Below are 20,103 nucleotides of genomic sequence, written 5' to 3'. Positions count from 1 at the left end.
ATAAATTGAAAACGAGACAAAAACATTCATCTGATTTATATGAGCAGCGAGTTTTAAATAATATGTTCACAATCATTAACAGTCATTATGAATAAATATCAAACATTTGACTTTTTGTACTTACTAGAAAATCCCTGTTGTTTATTCCATTCCGATTCGCACGTGTTCATTTCCCTAGAATAATGACGTCATATTTGGCGTGATTCAACCAATCGGCAATCAGAGAATAGCAAAGGCCTGTCGGTGCGGCCTGCAGAGCTAGAGAGAGAGAGCGCGAATAAGCTCGCAGCTGGTACGATCGCGCTAGCTGTCTCTAGCTAGCTCACGGCCGGCCGTGCGTGGAGGCGGAGCGGCATTCATGGCTTGAAGTGTCACTGTTGCATGCGCGCTGAGCTAGCTGAGCTGGCTAGCTGTCTGTGAAGTTTTTTCGAAATCGGAACGATCGCTTTTTTGCTTCTGGATTTTGACGACGGGTAAGAAGTTGACGGGTGAATGGTAGAGTTCTTGGACACTAGGAAATTACTGTAAAAGTATCACTTGCCCGAATCGGGCAAGTGATAATTTGATTTACTTGCCCGACGGCTCAATTTGGTTGCCCCGGGACGTCGGGCAAGCGGGTTTGTCGCGCCCTGCAACCATTTTTGAATTCTTTTTTAGAATTTGACAAACTACCAAAAAGGCCTAATTTAAGATTGTTCATAGTGTGATAGTTCTGCCGAAAGTGGTCTTTATTCCAAGACTATGAAAGGTGTGGTGATTAGCACCAAGGTCAAAGTCTAACAATAATTTGCAAATATTGATTTGATTTCTCCCCCACTTACGTGGAGATGATAGGAAGGAAGGGAGAGAGAGAGAGGGAGAGGGGGAGAGAGAGGGAGAGGGAGAGAGAGAGGGGAAGGGAGAGAGAGAGGGTAAGGGAGAGAGAGAGGGTAAGGGAGAGAGAGAGGGGAAGGGAGAGAGAGAGAGGGGGGAAGGGAGAGAGAGAGAGGGGGAGGGAGACAGAGAGAGGGGAAGGGAGAGAGAGAGAGAGGCTACTTTTCGACCTTGCCGGCATGAAAATAACATTCTAAAATTTGTTTTACTTTGAACACTATGCAAATTTAAAGGGGCTCTTTTCTGATTTTCGGGGGCTCTTTTGGGCATTTCGGGGGCTATTTCGCCCTGAGCCCCCGTGTATTTTTTTCACTGAAGAGTGCTTTGTTTTCAGCGAGGCATGACAATCAAACAGGTATGAAATGTAAACAGAGAAAGACAGAGAGAGCCTGTAGGCTGTAGTACCATTACAAAAAACAAGACAACTGAGGGATGGATGCCGCTGTTATTGACCAGGTAGAATGTTAAATCCACATAAAGTAGGCCCATTTCACACAACCCTGAAACCATTTTGAAGAACCACAGTTTATTTTAAACTGCCGTTTGCATTTCTGGAAAACCCCATGAAAAACAATTGGTGTTTGCTCATTCTGGGTTTATTTATGAGCAGTGCGCATACGCGACTTGTCGCTCCTCTGCATGCGACCGCACAAAAATGAGGATAGTCACGTGACCCCAAAACGGAAGCATACACCGTTGTTTTTAGAGTGAGCATTAACACTGCAAAAGTTGATTAAACAACTGCCGGCGTTTAAAAAAAAATACACTTGTTTCTGTTTTTTCACAGTGTTTACTGACATTAGCCTAGCAATTCTGACAAAACAATGATTTTTGCTTACAGTGTGAATGCAGCTAATGACTGCATAGCATGAACACTCTTCATGGATCATTACAAGCGAGCGAGACGAGCAGGACTGTGTAAATACGAAGTAGTGTAAATGTTTGATGAAATACCTGTCAAACTGATTGCATTACCTATCACAGTTCTCTGTTGGTGGGACTACATGTATACTGTATGCTGTGTATATGCAGTGTCAATTGATGGTTCAGGAACAATAATCTAATAATAATGATGATGATCACTAACCTGGGTATTCTTTGAAAACCAATAACATAGAGTGGATTAGTAAATGATTTACTACCTAAGGTAATTTAATATATCAAATATGCAGGCCAAAGTCCTAAGAGAAGACTGGATCATAATCACTCATAGATTAGGCCTACACTGTACGTGTAGGTTGAACAAATTTAGCCTGAATGTTAGACATTATGAAAATAAAATGTAAACAAGTAAGCCTGCCAAATCAAATATGATTTTAAAAAATCATAGCTGACTATTAAAAATCGATTTGAGATAGCAGAAAGACACCATAATACGATGTCCCATGATGTCATGCTTTTAACTATTGAGTGTGCTTCTTCTTATTTTTATTTCTTTATTTTCTTTTTGGGGCCAATTTTGTTACCGGTAACTTCTTTGTAAATCTATTCTAAACATTCCTAAATGAAGTAAAGAATCAATGACATGCAGTTTCTCTTTCAATGTGTTATGGCCTACATGTGTAACTCAAGTTCCAAAGTTCAATTCAAAGTTTCAAACCAAGAATGAAAAACATGTACATGTGCATTTATTCATGTCACTCCAGTTTATTGTGTGTATTACTGTACAGTACTTATACAAAAAACATGTACCGGTAGCCTATTCAGGACAGTACGTCTTTATCCCACTTCATTCACAAAATGTAACTGGGTCATGCAATGAGATCAATTTCATCATAAATTCAGTACCATGACATACTGTACATGTATCTTTATATCACATCAACCCTGTGATAATTTATTGCCAACACTGAACAGTGCATTCTCCTCTAAAGTTACCCCCCCCCCCCTCCCCTCCCTCCCTCCCCTCCCTCCCTCACCATCACTCAATCTCGCAAACACAATGTCACTGCTAAATTAATAATTCTATAAAGTGTATGAGAGAGGATGTGATGTGGATTCCATGATCGTTTCATTTTGTGATCGGGAGTGCGGGAGTGCGACCATCACCAAAAAATAATGCTATGTTCCTGTGGTTTTACATGTAAGTATGTGAACCTCGGAGTTGGATACAACTATTCACAAACAATAAAGAGGGTTCACACGGAACCAAAACGATTATTCAAAGTTGACTACAAGTACATGCCAGGGAAAGCATTCATTTTAAATACGAGCTGGCATAACCTCAAAGTTTATTGTGTCTGCACCACACATTACATTGAGTCGGGACCCCCTACTGCTAATATTGCGCTAACCTTTAGATCTGTCATGGTTTGTGAATTCAGGTTAACTTAAACTTTTGTTATATACCCCGAGTGCATGGTCCCTAACTAGTATCCAAGATAAATTTCAAGTTGATAATCACAACTTTAACTTGGAGTAAACGCACTGTCATGTGAACCTCGCTAAAAAAAACTGCTGAACATGAATTCTTTCACGTCAATAGATGCAGCCCTGGGAAAGTGAATAAGATCAGTAGTCTTTTCCCCGATACTCTATTATCGAAACAAATGTAGGTACACAAACAATATTTACCTATACCTTTACAACAGGACTTTTTATACATTCTGTAAATGGTCCTGATTGAAGAAAAAGTTTTTGATTCATGACAGTTTTTATCCCAGAAATTACTGTCATTAAAAAACTACCTAAAAATGTTCATACTTTCTTTGCTTCAATGACTACAATTAACTTTGAGCTCCAGATCATTTCCTCAAATTAGAAATTACTTCCTATCATGCAACTAGCCATAACTTTATAATCAAATGACCAGAATCTTAATCTCCTACATGCAAATTTCCTTTTGGCTTTGGCTTATGGATGACCTTTCCATGGGGTCATGAAAAATTATAGCCTATATTCAGAGCTGCCAACCTTGTGCGACCAAAAAAGGAATCATGATGGCCAAAAAAAGGAATTTCAAGCAAATTATCGGCATTTTATTTTTTTTGAGAATATTTTTCTCTTCAAGTATGTTTTAAAATTAATTTTCTATTGAATTTGTGATCAAATCACCATTTTAGGGCAGTTGTTTGACGAGCGGTATGTTAAAAAAAAAATTAAAAAAAAATTAAAAAATAAAAAAATTATTAAAAAACATATTTTATAAAGAAAAAACGTAATACCGTAATTTGGAGGAAAAAACGGAGTAATTCCGGCAAAAATGGAATGGTTGGCAGCTCTGTTTATTGCTCATTCAATTAAATTAAATTAAATTTATTTATTTTGCATTAAAACTCAAAATAAACAATACATAACAAATGAACAGCAAAATCAGAAGGACCCCAAGATAAGCAAAGCTTCTGAGAATGAGGCCCTGTACAAAAATAAACAAACGAGCACATATGGGCCTACATCTTTTAATACAGGATGATCACATCTAGCCTTGTAAATCACCGACATTCAAGTCATATTTTGAAGGTCCGAACACCAGACTAGTCTGTTTATGGATTGTAGAATTGATGGCCTTGACAGTCAGATACAGACAGCTACACACAAGTTCAACAAAATACAGAACAAAGTTCAATCAAGGTCGATAAAATATCGGTCGCAGACTCACAGTTGCTTTTTTTTTTTACCCGACTAGTGAATACAATTTTTAAACAATTCAAGGGTACGGAATGAGGAATATATCGCTCAATCAATGAAAAAGAAAATCAGAAGTAAAAAGTAATCTTGTCGGTATAAAAGGGAAGGTGCAATGAACAATCATATTTCAATCAAAAAGTCAAAATATGTGTACAGTTCACCTGTATGAACATGTAAGAGTAGTTTTATAATGTAGGCTTCTTGTAAATCTCCAAATTATTTCCTAAAGTTTTCAATTCATACATATTTTCATCCCCTATAGTGTAATCATGTCCATCTCTGGAATCGTATTAAAGGCCCACTGCACTACTTGTAGCTACTTGCGCCCTCTATATAACAAACAATGCCTAATCGGTGACCACTGGTCCCCCATGATCCTCCCTTTCTTACATTATGTTAACTGAGAGCTGAGTTGATGAGATAACCACCTGTCCAGTGACCTTGCAGAGCGGTCTAACCCTCCTGTAAACTATGGCAGATAAGCTTTAATACTTTTATGAGCTATGTAATAATCATATCTTGTTACCATCACAATCCTCTCACAATAATTTTTGCCCTACTTCCAACAAAGTGTGTGTTTATTGATTGTCAAAAGTACATTATAACACTGCACTAGTCTTCAAAAATAAACCCCACAAAAATAATTTCAGGGATATTTTGAAAGCTGCGCTAATTAAAACACAAAATGTGCTTGTTTTACAAGAAGAATGATGACTACGGTAGGCTACATACATGTACACGTAAACTGTTTACCGTCAACTCCCCCCCCCCCTTCTAAAAAAAAATGCCCCCAAAGTCCACATAGTTTTAGAGGTAACAAAACATGTGGGCGTTTTGCACAGTTACACATACACTGCAAAAACCAGGGTGTTAAATATTCAACACCAGCATGGAATAGAAAAATATCAACACCCTTGGTGTTCATTTCATGTCCGATTGGCGAAAAATAACACCAACGGTGTGAAAATATTCAATTACAGGCTGATGGTGTCATATTTGGTGTTATAAAATCGCACATGCGCATAAGCTAGAGAATTCGACGAAAATCATTGGACGAAAGTTGTCATATGATCCGATATGCGCCTCTGCAGCTGCGCGCGCACAGCTAGACGAGAGCATGTGGCTAGAGAATTTCACTGGCACTGACTTGAAGTCTTGATTCTGGAGTAGTAATTCTTCAAATTAGGCCTAGATTCTAGATGTGAAGTGATCGAAGTGCATGCAACCATGCCATTAAGCGTCAGGGTCTGTTCAGCGGATCGAAGTATTAGAAAATACCTGCCTATAGATCCAGAAGACACAGTAGGATTCTTTGAACTCAGTAAGTGTACATGGTTCTTGTTTGTTATAAACTTTTATAGATCTAGCCTAGGCCTATAGTATTACGTGTTCGTCAGCTGGCGCTAGCCGCGCCTGTCGTTGGGTAGCCCAGGCCTAGAGGTCTAGGCCTACTATGCCTTGGCTGTCCGGCCGGGTTGGGTATCCGGTCAGCATGATGCCATTTAATATTTTATGGATTTCTGAAAAATTATCATTGATAAATACTCCAAAGGGCAAACATTCATGATAGATCTAGATCTAGGTCTAGAGTAGGCCTAGATCAAATTGTTATTTAATACATAGCCTAGGGTCTATTTGTTTCAAAATGTAAAGGAAAAATCAGTAGATCTAGACCTAGTCTAGGGCCTAATCCTGGGTTTTTGCAAAAATATCAGGTCTAGGCTAGATCTAGATCTAGATCTAGAAGTCTAGACTAGATCTAGACTCTAGATTTCTAGGCCTAACAGTTAGATCTAGAGTTCTAACGTTAGATCTGCATTGACATTAGGCCTAGATATCTAGATCTAGATCTAACGTTAGATCTAGACTAGATCTACCCCATTCATGTAATAAAAAAAATGCAAAAATAATAAACATGGAAATTCAATCTCTAGATCTAGATCTAGATCTAGACTATTTGTAGCGCACACAACAGTCCAAACTCCACCCCCGGTTGAGCTTGATGTCCCATTTAACAGTTTTAGGGTGTATTATAAAATGGCTCTAGATCTAGCCTAGTATTTTAAGCATCGTGATTGGTCAATACGCGTCACATGGCATTGACAAATTTTTGATGCAAGCACGATTTTGCAGAAATGAGTGCAGAAAAAGCGCAGTAAAAAGTTATATTGCACGGTGCGTACGCGTGACCATGGGGATCCAGTGCGCGCGCGTACGCGTAGTACTAGTACTAGTACGCTCCCTCGAGTGCATTGTAGGCTATAGGCTACGCGTAGCTAATATTGTACGCTCCAAGATCCACCATGATCCCCAGCGCAGCGTACGCGTTAGCTCTAGCTAGAGCGGGGTATTATTAGAAAGCAAATTTTTGTTTTACTTTTGCCTTGGATTTAGACCCGTTTTGACTTTTGGATTTTATAATGAAGCCAGGAATTTCAGCTGTCTGATGTAGACTCGTCTCTAGACACCCTATGCATTTTATTTTTAATCAAACAATGAATCCTGTAGACTTTTTGGTAAGCCTGCAAGGTCTTAGACCCTCATTTTATTTCTAGAACCAACATAACTCTAGATCTAGATCGAACTCTCGTATACTTAAGATCTAAACTTTTGTTTGTTGCTGTTTGTGTCGCTATTTTATAAAACAAATAACGCACTTGACCCTGTTGTGCGAAACGTAAATGCAGTGTTCGCTCGGTTTCTTCAGATGGTTCGCACTGTCAACTCGCCGCAAGCGGCTTGTTGCACAGAGCGGCACCAATATAAAGAAACCTCGCGCGTACTGCATTCACCGCTATTGCACTCTGGGACGTGCGTTATTTGTATACTATAGCACAGTTGGGCTTGTAGCAGCAGTTTTTGCAGCATTCGTTTATTATGACTGAGCCATCAATCTGTAAGAAACTGAAAAGTGCACTGTGATATTTATTCTCATTTATTTAATCTCTCCTACAGTCAGAAGAAAATTCCACATAAGGGATGGGGAAGATCTCGTACTTGTGGATGAACAAGAAGGGTTTGGTATAGACGATGACGTACTAGGAGATGTGGTGACCAGCAATCCCACAGTCAGCCTCATGGTGCTAAAAGAAGATGAAGAATGGTCTGGTAAGTTTTGGATAAAGTGCATTATAATACAAAATTGCAAATCCCTGCTAAATGTGATATCATCAGTAGCGGATTCAGGATTTTAAAATAGAGTTAGAGGGGTGCAAAGAGCATATTAAAAATAAAGAGGGGGCGCAGATCACAATTTAACCTTAGTAATGTGTATGTTCACGAGGTAATTCTCAAAATATAGAGGGGGCACATGCCGGGTGCGCCCCCTGCTGGATCCGCCACTGATCATTGTATGTGCATGCATGTTAAAATGAGTCAGCGTTCGTCTGGTAGCAGGTACAGTGTAGGCTTGTATGCTGTATAGAGTCTAGGGAATTAACATTTTGCTTTTCATAAGCAATAAATGAATGTGCAGTTCAAATTACAGGCACAGGTCTCAAAACTTGGTGGAGGAAAAAAAAAACCTACCCTTTTTTGATGACGTAACCTTGCCACAAGAGCCGTGATTTGTGGGCGGTCAATGATCTAAATTCGAAGTCTAAAGATTATAAAAATTACAGATTCTTACAAATTGAATTTTTTAACAATGCAAACTTGCATTTAAAAAAAAAATGTCTTTAATTTAAATTGTGACCCCACCGAACAAATTTGAGGAGGGGACTGTGAAACGGGCGCCATACTTGTGTGTTTCTGTGCGTGTCTGTGTATGATCTTTGACCTTTTGCTTCAAAATCCTACAAAAGGCCACTCCTATGCCATTTCTCATCTGATTTTGATTCTGTTTGCTTTGTGTGATAGCACGAGGTGAGGGCTATTGGACCCATAGAAACCAATAAGTTTAATGGTTTCAATAGGGAAAGGGAAATAAAGGACCCATAGAAACCAGCAGAAAGGTTATATTGCTCCAATAGAAATCCAACACATACTTCTGTTGGTCCATTAGAAATCCATCAGAAAATTTTTGCTGATCCAATAATAGGAATCCAACAATTTCTTTCTGTTAGTCTTATACTTATAGAAAACCATCATGAAAGAATTCTGTTGGATTATATTGGACAGACCTATTGGTTTCATTGGGAACAGTCCAATGGAAAAGTAATTGAACATTTCTAAATGCTAGTATTATAATTCACTTAGACATGAATGAATGCATCAATTAACAAATTGTCCATTAAAAAATGCTCAAGTATTATAAAATTAACAAATGTGTCAGACCAATATAACTTAGCTGGTTTCTGATGGTTTTAGACTAATAGAAATTTATATGCAGTTGGACCTCCCTTATCCAGTCTCCTTTATCCAGATCACTTGAGAATTTGCCTATTTTACTCAAATAATTAGCGGAACCAACAAAGATTTCAAGCATACTCGTAATATCGCAAACTATTTGGGTTACTTATATACATTATTCCCAACATTGTTATTACACATTCAATTCAATTTTTCATGATCAGAAACATGCATTCATTCAAACTCGGCAACTGCATGTTTTGAATATAGGATTCCCTTATGCATGTTAGTGCTGATCCCAAGTGTGGGGATAAAGGAGGCCCAACTGTATTCAATTCTACCAAAGTTTAAGATGCCAGTATTCATTGTTTTTTAACAGTGCTCATGGCTTTATATCTTTTTTTCTTTATTAAAGGTTCAGATGTACATAGCATCACAAGTGCAGACACTATCAAGGTGGATACCAGCTCCTCTTCCCTGAGTAGCTCAGAATCTGATTCAAGTTTTTGCTCCAGTAGAAAGAGGCCACGATTAAATGCCCTCAGTGAATCAGGTGCAATCACTGACAACTCTTGTGAGGTAAGGTTAAGAAAAAATTGTTTGCTTCATTTCAATCTCAGCTATCATAATCAACATAATATAAGGGACTCATCACCTATACGGATTTCATATTATTTAAAATTGAAAATGATATTGGGAGAAAAAAAAATACATCTAGTGTAGTTAGAACTAACATTGTAAATTAATATTTCCTGTAGTAAGGTTTTTGTAATGGTATAGGTTAACATTAGGCAACTAATTTGATTTCTTTTTTGGTACATCTAAGCTGACGACTCCTGTAAGATATTGGCCATCTTTTTTGCTTCGTCATCTGTCATAAGTTTTCCATAAACTTTTACAGTTTCATTTTCTTCCAATGGGTGGTATGATTTCAAACAAATGATATTATGTCTAGAGGTTTAAATTGAATTGCCAAATTTTATGAAATGTTTTAGAAATGGGAAAGAGAAATGAGGTAAATAATCATCGAATAATACATCTCATGATCTGGTTCCATATAGACCTCTGAGGGTATCAAGGAAAAGGACTAATATCAAAATTAAAAAGTTGAAGATGAGATGCATCGATTGTTACATAACCTTTATTGTAGTGTTCATGATGATCCCAAACATAGAATAGTTTCCTGCTGTATTGTTTGTGGATATGAAAGTAATGAACACTGTTCAGGGCACTTTAGACGGTCTCCCCATGGCATTGGGCTTGCATGTCTATATTAAGTAGAAGGAACTCGCATTACAATAAACACAAATTTACCTGTAGCCTCATGTGTCCCCTCGTGTGTGTGTATGTGCGTGTGTGCATATGTGTGTTTGGGGTGTTTGTGGGAGTGTGTATTTAACAATATTTAAACTATTTCAAGCTCTATAAATAAATATATTATTATTTAGAATTTATGATTATTGGCCATATATCAATTTTAATATCATAATGTACCTATATAAATTCATAGTCATTCATAAAATTTCGTGCCCTTAGAAAGGTCAGTATGAATTAAAGTGCCTGAAAGTGCATTATAAACTCAATATGTTTATTTATGACTTAATGGGATGATTTACCTGTTTGCAGTTTGTACAAGAAATTTTGCGGCACAGAGGTGATGCCATTCTCCGAGAGTATGAATTGACTGGAGCACTTCAAGATAAAACTAGACGGCAGATGATTAACCTTTTGGTAGCCCACATGCAAGAACACTATGGGTAAGTGCCAGCAAATTTTCTTTTATGATTGTGTAAATGCACATAATAATTATCAGGTACTACCAATTATGTGAAAAGAAACTGAGGTAACATGGTCAACTTTAAAGGAATTTGTTGTCTCTTCAAAATCATTTTTCAAAATATTCATTTTTTATGCCTCCGCCACCGTCAGGTGGTGCCGGAGGCATTATGTTTTCGGGGTTGTCCGTCCGTCCTTCCGTCCGTGCGTCCGTGTGTCCGTCCGTGCGTCCGTCCGTCGGAAACTTGTTACCACGATAACTTCAGAACTACTGGACGGATTTTTACCAAACTTGACACAAGTATTTATATACATGTGAGGATGAACTGATTAGATTTGGGGTTTAGGGGGTCAAAGGGCAAAGGTCACAGGGCCAAACAAAAATTGTAAAAAATTACCCGAAAAAAGCTCGATATTGCTATAACTTCAGACAAATTGAACTAATTTCTTTCAAACCTAGCTCAATTATGTATTAGCATGGGAGGAAGAAGATTTTGGGTTCACGGGGTCAAAGTTCATAGTGCCCAAAATTTGTAAAATCACCCAAAATGTTTCGGATTTCCAATGGCATGGAACAAGCAATAATATCTTTCTGATCGCATGATGGCAGAGGCTTAAATTTTGACCGTGCGTGGTCGAAGATTCATCTAGTTTTAAATGTGATTTGCACATGATGGTTATCAGGTATTACCAGTCTTGTGAGTGACATTTTTGGGTCATTACGTTAAAATAGATTAATGCCGTAGATGTTAGCGGCCTCATCGTCATGAGGCCTCACTTTATAAATGTATTATGAACTAACCATGTGATATTTTGAGATTTTAAAGTAATAAAAAAATACTAAACTATAGCAAATTATATGATGCAGACGAGACCACTAGGGGTATGCTACTTGTTATCAACATACTAAGTTCTGTTTTAATAGAGCCAGTCATGAGTCCATATGACTGTAATTCTCATACAGGAGATGTGCTTTCTTATTTCACAGCAAACATCCAAAAGCAGCTATGAAAACCAAATATGCCATGGGGATAGTGAATCTGTTTCCAAGACTCAAGGATCCGTTTACTAGCACAGGTCATGTAAGTATTATAATCTGGGCCCATATTCAAATAAATACTTTGACTAAGTAAGTTTTTTTACTAAGTATTTTGGCTAAGGTATTTACTTATTTTGTATTCAATTCAGTTCTTAGCATTTTACTTTAGTAAGTCAAAATTTAAGTAAAATACTTATTGAGAGGCATTGTGACATCACGATTTTGTGACCAAATGATGCGCAATCAACACATTGCACCAAAAATGCGCTACTTCATAATTCTCCGCAGCTGAGAGTGACTGCGCACATACATGTAAGCCTTCATCTACCAGTTAAATTTGTAAATGCTTTGGCTTAAGTCTCCTCTAGAGGTGTCTTAAATTTAAAGTAAAATACTTAGCCAAATTTATGAATTGAATACCAAAATCTGCAAAGTATTTTATCCGAGCAAAAATCTAAGAAAAAATATTTATTTTTCTGACTGAAGTATTTAATTGAATATGGGCCCTGCATGGTCCTCTCTGATAAGAAGGTATTGCATTCCATTAATCAAAAGAAAACTTATGATACTCTGATAAGATAAAAATACCCTCAAAATCTCTCTAAATTATATTCTGAGAAGAATTTTTTTTTTTTAAATTTTATCTTGTGTAGGTCACACTCCACCATCTTTGGCACAATATCCAATAAGAAATGTATGATACCATTCTACTCTCCTTCACAACCACTCAAAACTCTTTTTTTCTTGAAGTGGGGCAGAGTGATGGCTGCTTCCTTGTATCAAAGTCAAGATGCTTGCATTATATGACACTAATGCTACTTTGCTAAAATTTCTTTGAAAACTACAATTTCTCATCACATCATTTTGTGCATCATTTCAAGGTTAATATTATCAACAAAAAGCTTATACATACATTTTCAACCACGCGGTCAAAGATTCATCTCGTTCTTTCACTTTAGGAAGCTTATTTTGATGCAAGAAGTAACACGGGATTCCTGGCTGCTAGAATAAAAAATGTTAACCGCACAACAGAGGAGAAGACATCCAACCCATTACCCAAGCCATCAAGCAGAGATGGTGGTCCTGGGAAGGTCCGAGAAGGTGACCAAGAATCTGCTCCAGGCTGCACCTATGATGAAGACCTCAACTGGTTACGACACTGTCCAACATTAGAACGTGATTCTACCCTGGTTGTTGAAAAGATGAAATCCACTTTTCCTGTTAGACAGCATATGGTCAGGGACGGACGCTCCGCATCGGATATTTTGGAACAGTTTCCTTTTGAAACTGTTCCAGGTTTGGTAAGTGTTACAAAAAAATTTACTCCTAATTCTTGATTTAGCCTCTCAGGCCTAAGGCAACAAAATTATGTGTATGGGAATTAAAGCATCAGAATTATTACTTGGCACTGAGGCATCAAATTCATATTTCTCTGTTTTATTATATATGTTTGAGATTTTGAAAATATCAGTCCGAAGATTCTGCCAGTTTTATCCTTCAATCTGTATCTGTATTTACCGCATGTGACTGTCTGTTGGTGAACAATCACCATTACTGGTTGTCATGTACCTTTGGACAGTGAGCATCAACATGAGTGATATCTAGCAAATCTAATCTATTTCAAAGGTCCAGCAAGTTTCATTCATGTATGGATTTTGTGTAGAGAGACCTTCAAAAGTACTTCTTAGTGGTTGCTATTCAGATAAATATTTGAAGAATCCCCTTTTCCTGGATCTGGGGTGTGTATATATGGGGGTCTGAGCTTTGACGGTACCTTATTATATTGCTGATTTAGTCTAACTGGGGTATCTGTACTGTAAAATTATGCATAGTTTATTTTTTCTCTCTTTTCCCCGTTTTCCTTTTACATGTATTCTTGCAGATTGAGGTAGATTTTCGGAAACTTTTTCCTGAAAATCACTCGCGTTTCCTGACCAAATGGCCCGAGTTGAAGCCCAAGGTTGTTACACTTGCAAGACAACTTCTGAAGCAGAAAGGAAACTTGACAGTGATGGAGCTTCTGTCATCTTATGACAGTTCTGATCAAAATAAAGAAGGTATTTTTGCACATTCCCTTGAATGCACCCTCCGATGTCATAAAGGGTGGAATTCTTGATGGTGGTTTATTTGAGACCATGGATAAACCATTGATAGGTTAGTTTAAATTTGAGCATATATGTGCTTCACACAAGCATGTTCATTGGACAAGTTTTAGAATACATGCAAATCTAATCCAATCCATGGTTTTGAACCAAGTTTAGACCTTGGTCTTAAACCACCATTGAGAATTCCACCAAAGAGCTTGCAGTCTCATTAAAAATGTATATTAAGGGACAAGTATGCTGAAATCACAAAAAATGACCCATCCCAATTAAAACAATTCCCCCCCCCCCCCCCCCCTTTTTTTTGTCAACTCCTCCAACAAATTATATTTATCTGGAAGGCTGGGATACAGTAGGGTTATTGGGCATCTCAAATAATGTGGACTCTTGTTGCAATGAGAATTACAAAAAATTACATTACATGCCCACTTGGCAAAGTTATTTGTAGTTGGAACATGCTCTCCATAATTCTTTTATTATATTAATTATATAATTATGAAGAAGAAATTTATATAATTATGAAGAAAAAAGTTTGTTGCATGGCCCATTGTGGAATCTTTATAAGGATTATCACATTGCCAATCATTACTTTTGAAATAGAATGAGCTTCTGTTTTGAAACAAAGCATCATGTTTATATGTTCACTTTGTTATTTTTCTTCCTCAGATATGATATGCATGGCTTATTATCTTATAATATGAACTTGAATCGACCCCACAGGACCCTGCATTTACATATTAGCAGCTTGCTTGTGTTTACTCTGTCTTTATTTGAAGATAAATGCTTTAGAATTCAGAAAATCATGATATTTTTGTTTTTCTTCATTAGTTAACTTTGAAAAATATGGTGGCCCATAGGGGACATATTTGATAAATTGTTAATTGCAACATTTGATTCCAGTATTGATGCAATTTTTGTGATTTAATCATGAAAAGGATGTCAAATTGGGTAGAAGCATGTTAAATTCAGTAGAACAAGAAAAAAATTGTAAAAAAAAAAACATGAACTTATGCTACTAAAGAGTTTGTTATATATGTGTCAACAGAGAACAATCTAGGTTAGGTGCTTTGCCATGAATGTTGCCTTCTCCCATGCATAAATATCCCGTTTATTATTTTCCTATTGATTTCTTTTTTCCCATCCCCCTTTGTATAAATTCTCATAAGAAAGAAGAAGAAGGCGTTGCTATAAGTGTCAGTAAAATTTCTCCAAGGGTGCCAAGCTGGCATCAATTGGATTTTTGGTTTAGTACCCCTAAACTGCATTAACAGCCACTTGCATGCTTTGGCTATAATATTGATAAGTCCTCGACTATATACTTATTTCTTATAATAGTTTCTTGTTACAGGCTATTTTGATTCAAATTTTAGCAGGTCAGTTTGTAATTATTTTGGTACATTTAACTTCTATTTTTCACCTTGATCAACATGTAAGCCTGTTTAATAATAACCATTTTCATTTTGTAATGCACAGGATGGAATTCCAGCACATCTGCTATCCTCCTCCTCTTGTGCCTATTGCCTCCTGCAAGCCAAGGGAAGTCCAAAGCTGCGTCAGCAAAAGTGTCCATTTCTTCAGCTCTCTCGAGGGTTATTCAATTTCAGAAGGTATTTAGCTTTTCATTACGAAAGAGAACTGTAAATATTAAGTACCGGTAATACCCTGTCACATAAAACACATTCTTGCTGCATTAAAAAAAAAGTTTCAGAAAGCATCGTGATGTGTGTTCAAAGAGAACAATTATATTGGTTTATGATCTCTTACATGAAGAGGCTTAGACTGATTTGGACAGAGAAGGTGCTCGAGAAATTTAGGCCTATTCAAAAACTTCACCCGCCTTGAAATTGGTCGGAGTAAAATAAACTAGAACAGTAGACATCAAGATTTGCAAACAAATACTAGGAACATGTTGTGTATGAAAACATAGTAACAACTTGTGTGATATATCAGGCATGTTGCCTTTGATTTTCACAGCCCTACATGGAGAATCAATAAATGAAAAGGAATATTTCATGCCACAAATTTGCTGCAAGTTAATAATAGTGCAGAAATTGCAGTATCTTTATTTTTCGTACTCCTTTTGTGGAAGTTGAAATGTCTTGACCACATTAGAAAGACCCTTTTTAATCATATACATAAAACAAGCTTTGAAAGTACTTGCATTTTTACCCCTCTACAGGGTAAGAAAAATTGTATTTCATTACAAAAAATATCATCTGATATTTTGATGTTATATCATTTGATGGACCAATTCCAATTCTTTTCTTTGATGTAAATTTGATTTGGTTTTATGTCCTACATTATTGTCCAATAACCCTTTTGTAAAAACACAATTTCCCCCAGTACTACATGTAAGGCTGTCTTTTAAAAATGTTGATCGAAATATGTTGTTCATTGAAATGCGTTGAGTATTGAAATGCGTTGAGTGCTAGTTACATTCTATACAAATAATTTGTTTTCAACACAGACAGGAGGGAGTATTCAAGCATTCCTCGACAACACAAAAGAGACCAAGAGTCAACCGTTCCTTCTGGCAATTGGCAATTCCAAGGCCCGAATCACCAACTACATGATCATTGTGGATCACAAGGCCATTCCATGTTCGGCACGCACGGTCGAAGCAGCAGTAGATTTACTCTTCAAGACCCACTTTGTCTTTGGCCTGCAGTACTGCTTGTCTCTGCGGCAGTTCTGGACTTTTGTCCAGACTGCCATTTTTGAAATCGATATCGGAGTGTCCCGGGAAACACCAAGAGTACGTGAAATTAGATCGAAATTGTTAGCACCATGATTTGCTTCAAATGCCACAAACAGTTTGCAATACCCAAATTGGTTCAACATTTGAGATTGAAACATGGAGTTATTGAAGATGGTAAAGAAGTATTGACCTGTGGGCAGGGAGCTTGTGCGAGAACATTTCATACTTTTCGAGGATTTCGGGGACATTTGCAGACTCACCTTAAAACCGATTTTCCAGATAATAAAGAGCAGTCTAATGAAAATGATAAAGTGAGTGACTTTCCTGAAGAAAGTCTTGAAAGTCTTCAAGAATACAATATTAATAATGATGAGATTGTTGAAGATCAGGATGTATATGAAGATGACATTTTATCTGTAGATACCTTGAACAGGCAGTGTGTAAATGTAATTTCAAAATTTTCAGCAAATAGTGCAAACTCTGGAAAAGTTGTAAATGATGTAGTAGAAACAACCAGTGCGATTGTAGGTGATGTAGTAAAAAGTGCATCGGCAGCCGTTACAGCTGCTTTCTTAAAACATAAGCTGCCTATAGAATCCGAGGCTTATAAGGAGATTCAAACACATTTTGCTATGCTTGAAAAGCCCTTTGAAAATTTGAATTCAGAATATAAGCGGACAAAGTATTGTGAATCAATTGGACTTGTTGAACCACAAGAAATCAAGTTAGGCATCCGATATGATAGTCGTCTCAATAAAAGAACTAAGCAGTATGAACAGATTGCTATTGAAGATACATTTGTTTACGTTCCCATTTTAGATTCTTTGAAGCAGCTTTTAAGCAATAAAGATATATTGCATTTTGCTACTCATGACCATAAGAGCACAGATGGTGTAATGAGAGATTATTGTGATGGTTCACAATTTGAGAAAACCCCTCTTTTCCATGAAGATGAGAATGCCCTCCAAATTCACTGTTTTTATGATGATTTCGAGACTGTGAACCCCATTGGTTCAAAAACAAAAATTCACAAGATAGGTGCTTTATATTTCATTTTGAAAAATCTGCCACCAAAGTATAATTCCAATCTTTCCAATATCAATCTTATAGCTCTATGGTATGCTGAAGATGCCAAGAAATATGGATTTAATGCTATTCTCAAGCACATTGTAAAAGACATTAATATCCTGTCAACAGTTGGCATTGCTCTCCCTAATGGAATTGTGAAGAAGGGGACCATTACTCAAATAAGTGCTGATAATCTTGGTGCTAATTCCCTACTGGGATTTGTAGAGAGCTTTTCTGCTCATTATTACTGTCGATTATGTGTTACAAGTAAGGAAGAGGCACAGAACAAATTCAAAGAGGTTTCAATGGATATGCGCACCAGGCAGACTTATGAGCAACATTTAGAAGAAGCTGAAGCTCAAACTACCCAGTCACATGTGTTTGGAGTGAAACAAAAGACTGTATTGAATGATTGTATTTACTTTCATGTCTTGGCAAACTTTTCACTAGATATAATGCATGATCTTTTGGAAGGCATAGTTCAGTATGAGCTGAAACTTGTTCTAGAGTATTTCATATATGAAAGGCAACCGCCCCTCTTGTCCCAAGATGAACTGAATCAGAGAGTCGCCAGCCATTGCTTAAACCGTACAGATAACAAGAACAAACCATCCTTTATTAAACTTAGGTCAGCTAGGAATGATGTTGGACAGAAGGCTATGCAAGCATGGTGCTTGATTCGAAATCTGCCATTCATAATTGCTCAAGACATTGAAGAAGGAAATGTCTACTCAGGGAATTGCTACTTAGATTACTAGATTGTATGGACATTATTTTTGCTCCTCAATTGACAGCAGGCTTGATAGCCCAATTGTCTATTCTTACTGAAGAACATCACACACATTTCCAGAAAACCTTTCCTGACAGAAGGTTGTTGCCAAAACACCACTTTATGGTGCATTATCCAACGTGTTTGAGAGAAGTTGGGCCACTCATACATGTATGGTGTATGAGGTACGAAGCGAAACATCACTATTTTGGCCGTGTTGCAGAATCTGTGCGTAATTACAAAAACATTTGTAAATCACTTGCCAAAAAACATCAGACAGCACTAACGTTCCATCTTCAGTCAAACCATCCTTTGGAATATCTGGAGGTTGGGCCAGGTAGTTCACTACTTTTGTCAGATTTAGATGAAAATATTGGACAGATTGTGCAAGAGCAAATCCAAGTAGAGGATCTTTCTACTGAATTATTTGATGCCAACTGGGTTAAAGTACATGGAACACATTATCAGTTGTCACTTCTGGTCTGCCATGATGTTAGCGAGCTTCCTCTGTTTGGTCAAATAGAGCATATCATTGTACACAATAGCACTGTATTTTTTGTACTTGTCCAATTAGATACAGTGTATTACAATTCACACTATCATGCCTATGCAGTAGAATTTAGTTTTCCACGTTGTCATGTAGTGAAGAATCAAAAGGAACTTGTTGACTACAAACCACTAGATTTGATGACAACTTTGTCGAAGACAGACTCGAGGAAGTATGTAGCACCAAGGCATGTACTTTTTAAGTAATTTAAAGCTTTCAAGCTAATGTCTGGTTTTGCTTAGTGGTATCAATTGGTTTTAAAAATAATTTTGATCAATAATATTTTGGACTCTTAATTGTTAACATCTTTAAATTGGTTAATTCGAAACCAAATTGAAGTCAAATAGCTGTTGTATATTTTCTTTTTTTTTCTTACAAGAAAAACAATTCTATGATGTTTGTGCATGAAAGCCAGTGAACTAGAAGTGCATGGACTGATTTTTGTTGTTGTTGTTTATATCCTGTTGGAAAAACGAGCAGCGAATTAGTTGATATAGAAATGCATAATTTTACTTTTTGATTTTTTCTCCCAGGAGTAAAATGGGAAATACATGTTTGTAAACAGAAAGCTGTAAAAGAATGTTCACCTATATTAGAATGAATGTGGAATTTATAGTGTTTTTTTAATGTTTTTGAAACATTTGTTTAACCCTTTACAAGCAGTGAAGGAGATAAAAATCCCCTGAAATAATTAAATCATCCTGAATCTCAATGGTTGCAGGCCTGTGGTAAAAAAAAATCTTGTTAAACAAAACTGCTGGATAAGATTTGTTAGTTTTGCTATTGTTCTTGAAGGCTGCTTCCTAGCATAAGACATTAAAAAGCCTTACTATAATTAGTCTGCGAGCACAGACCATTGGCTTCGGTTTTGCAATTTGCATAGTGCACGATGTAAAATGGAATATGTTTGTAAACAGAAAGCTGTAAAAGAATGTTCACCTATATTAGAATGAATGTAGAATTTATAGTGTTTTTTCAATGTTTTTGAAACATTTGTTTAACCCTTTACAAGCAGTGAAGCTAGGAGATAAAAATCCCCTGAAATAATTAAATCATCCTGAATCTCAATGGTTGCAGGCCTGTGGTAAAAAAATCTTGTTCAACAAAACTGCTGGATGAGATTTGTTAGTGTTGCTATTGTTCTAGCATAAGAAATTAAAGTCATACTATAATTAGTCTGCGGGCACAGACCATTGGCTTCGGTTTTGCAATTTGCATAGTGCACGATGTAGAGTCTGCATTTAGAGACTACATATACACATACAGTTATGCTCCCTTTAAGGGATCATGATATGAGTGAAAGTAGTCTCTGAC

At 36.9% G+C, this 20,103-nt stretch overlaps 1 protein-coding gene across 1 annotated transcript; it reads left to right on the top strand.

Moving 5' to 3' along the window:
• The first annotated feature begins 5,347 nt into the window (after positions 1 to 5,347).
• On the top strand, positions 5,348 to 17,453 carry LOC115921687. The gene is made up of 9 exons (XM_030979597.1): positions 5,348 to 5,821; positions 7,456 to 7,608; positions 9,206 to 9,369; positions 10,417 to 10,547; positions 11,555 to 11,648; positions 12,565 to 12,906; positions 13,488 to 13,662; positions 15,181 to 15,314; positions 16,175 to 17,453. Exons 1-9 carry the CDS (start codon positions 5,728 to 5,730, stop codon positions 16,496 to 16,498), a joined length of 1,611 nt encoding a protein of 536 aa, XP_030835457.1. The 5' UTR covers positions 5,348 to 5,727; the 3' UTR covers positions 16,499 to 17,453.
• The last annotated feature ends 2,650 nt before the right edge of the window (positions 17,454 to 20,103 follow it).

Source organism: Strongylocentrotus purpuratus, unplaced genomic scaffold, assembly GCF_000002235.5.
Source record: "Strongylocentrotus purpuratus isolate Spur 01 unplaced genomic scaffold, Spur_5.0 spur5_scaffold_10, whole genome shotgun sequence".
In the NCBI taxonomy this organism is placed as follows: Eukaryota; Metazoa; Echinodermata; class Echinoidea; order Camarodonta; family Strongylocentrotidae; genus Strongylocentrotus; species Strongylocentrotus purpuratus.
The sequence above is the reverse complement of the archived record's forward strand: the minus strand, read 5'-3'. Positions and strand labels throughout refer to the sequence as shown.

Excerpts from the sequence above, each read along its gene's own strand:
- LOC115921687 (XM_030979597.1), top strand. The coding sequence starts at position 5,728 with ATGCCATTAAGCGTCAGGGTCTGTTCAGCGGATCGAAGTATTAGAAAA. Across the intron at positions 11,649-12,564 it reads CGTTTACTAGCACAGGTCAT|GAAGCTTATTTTGATGCAAG; the intron begins GTAAGTATTATA and ends CTTTCACTTTAG. Across the intron at positions 12,907-13,487 it reads TTGAAACTGTTCCAGGTTTG|ATTGAGGTAGATTTTCGGAA; the intron begins GTAAGTGTTACA and ends GTATTCTTGCAG.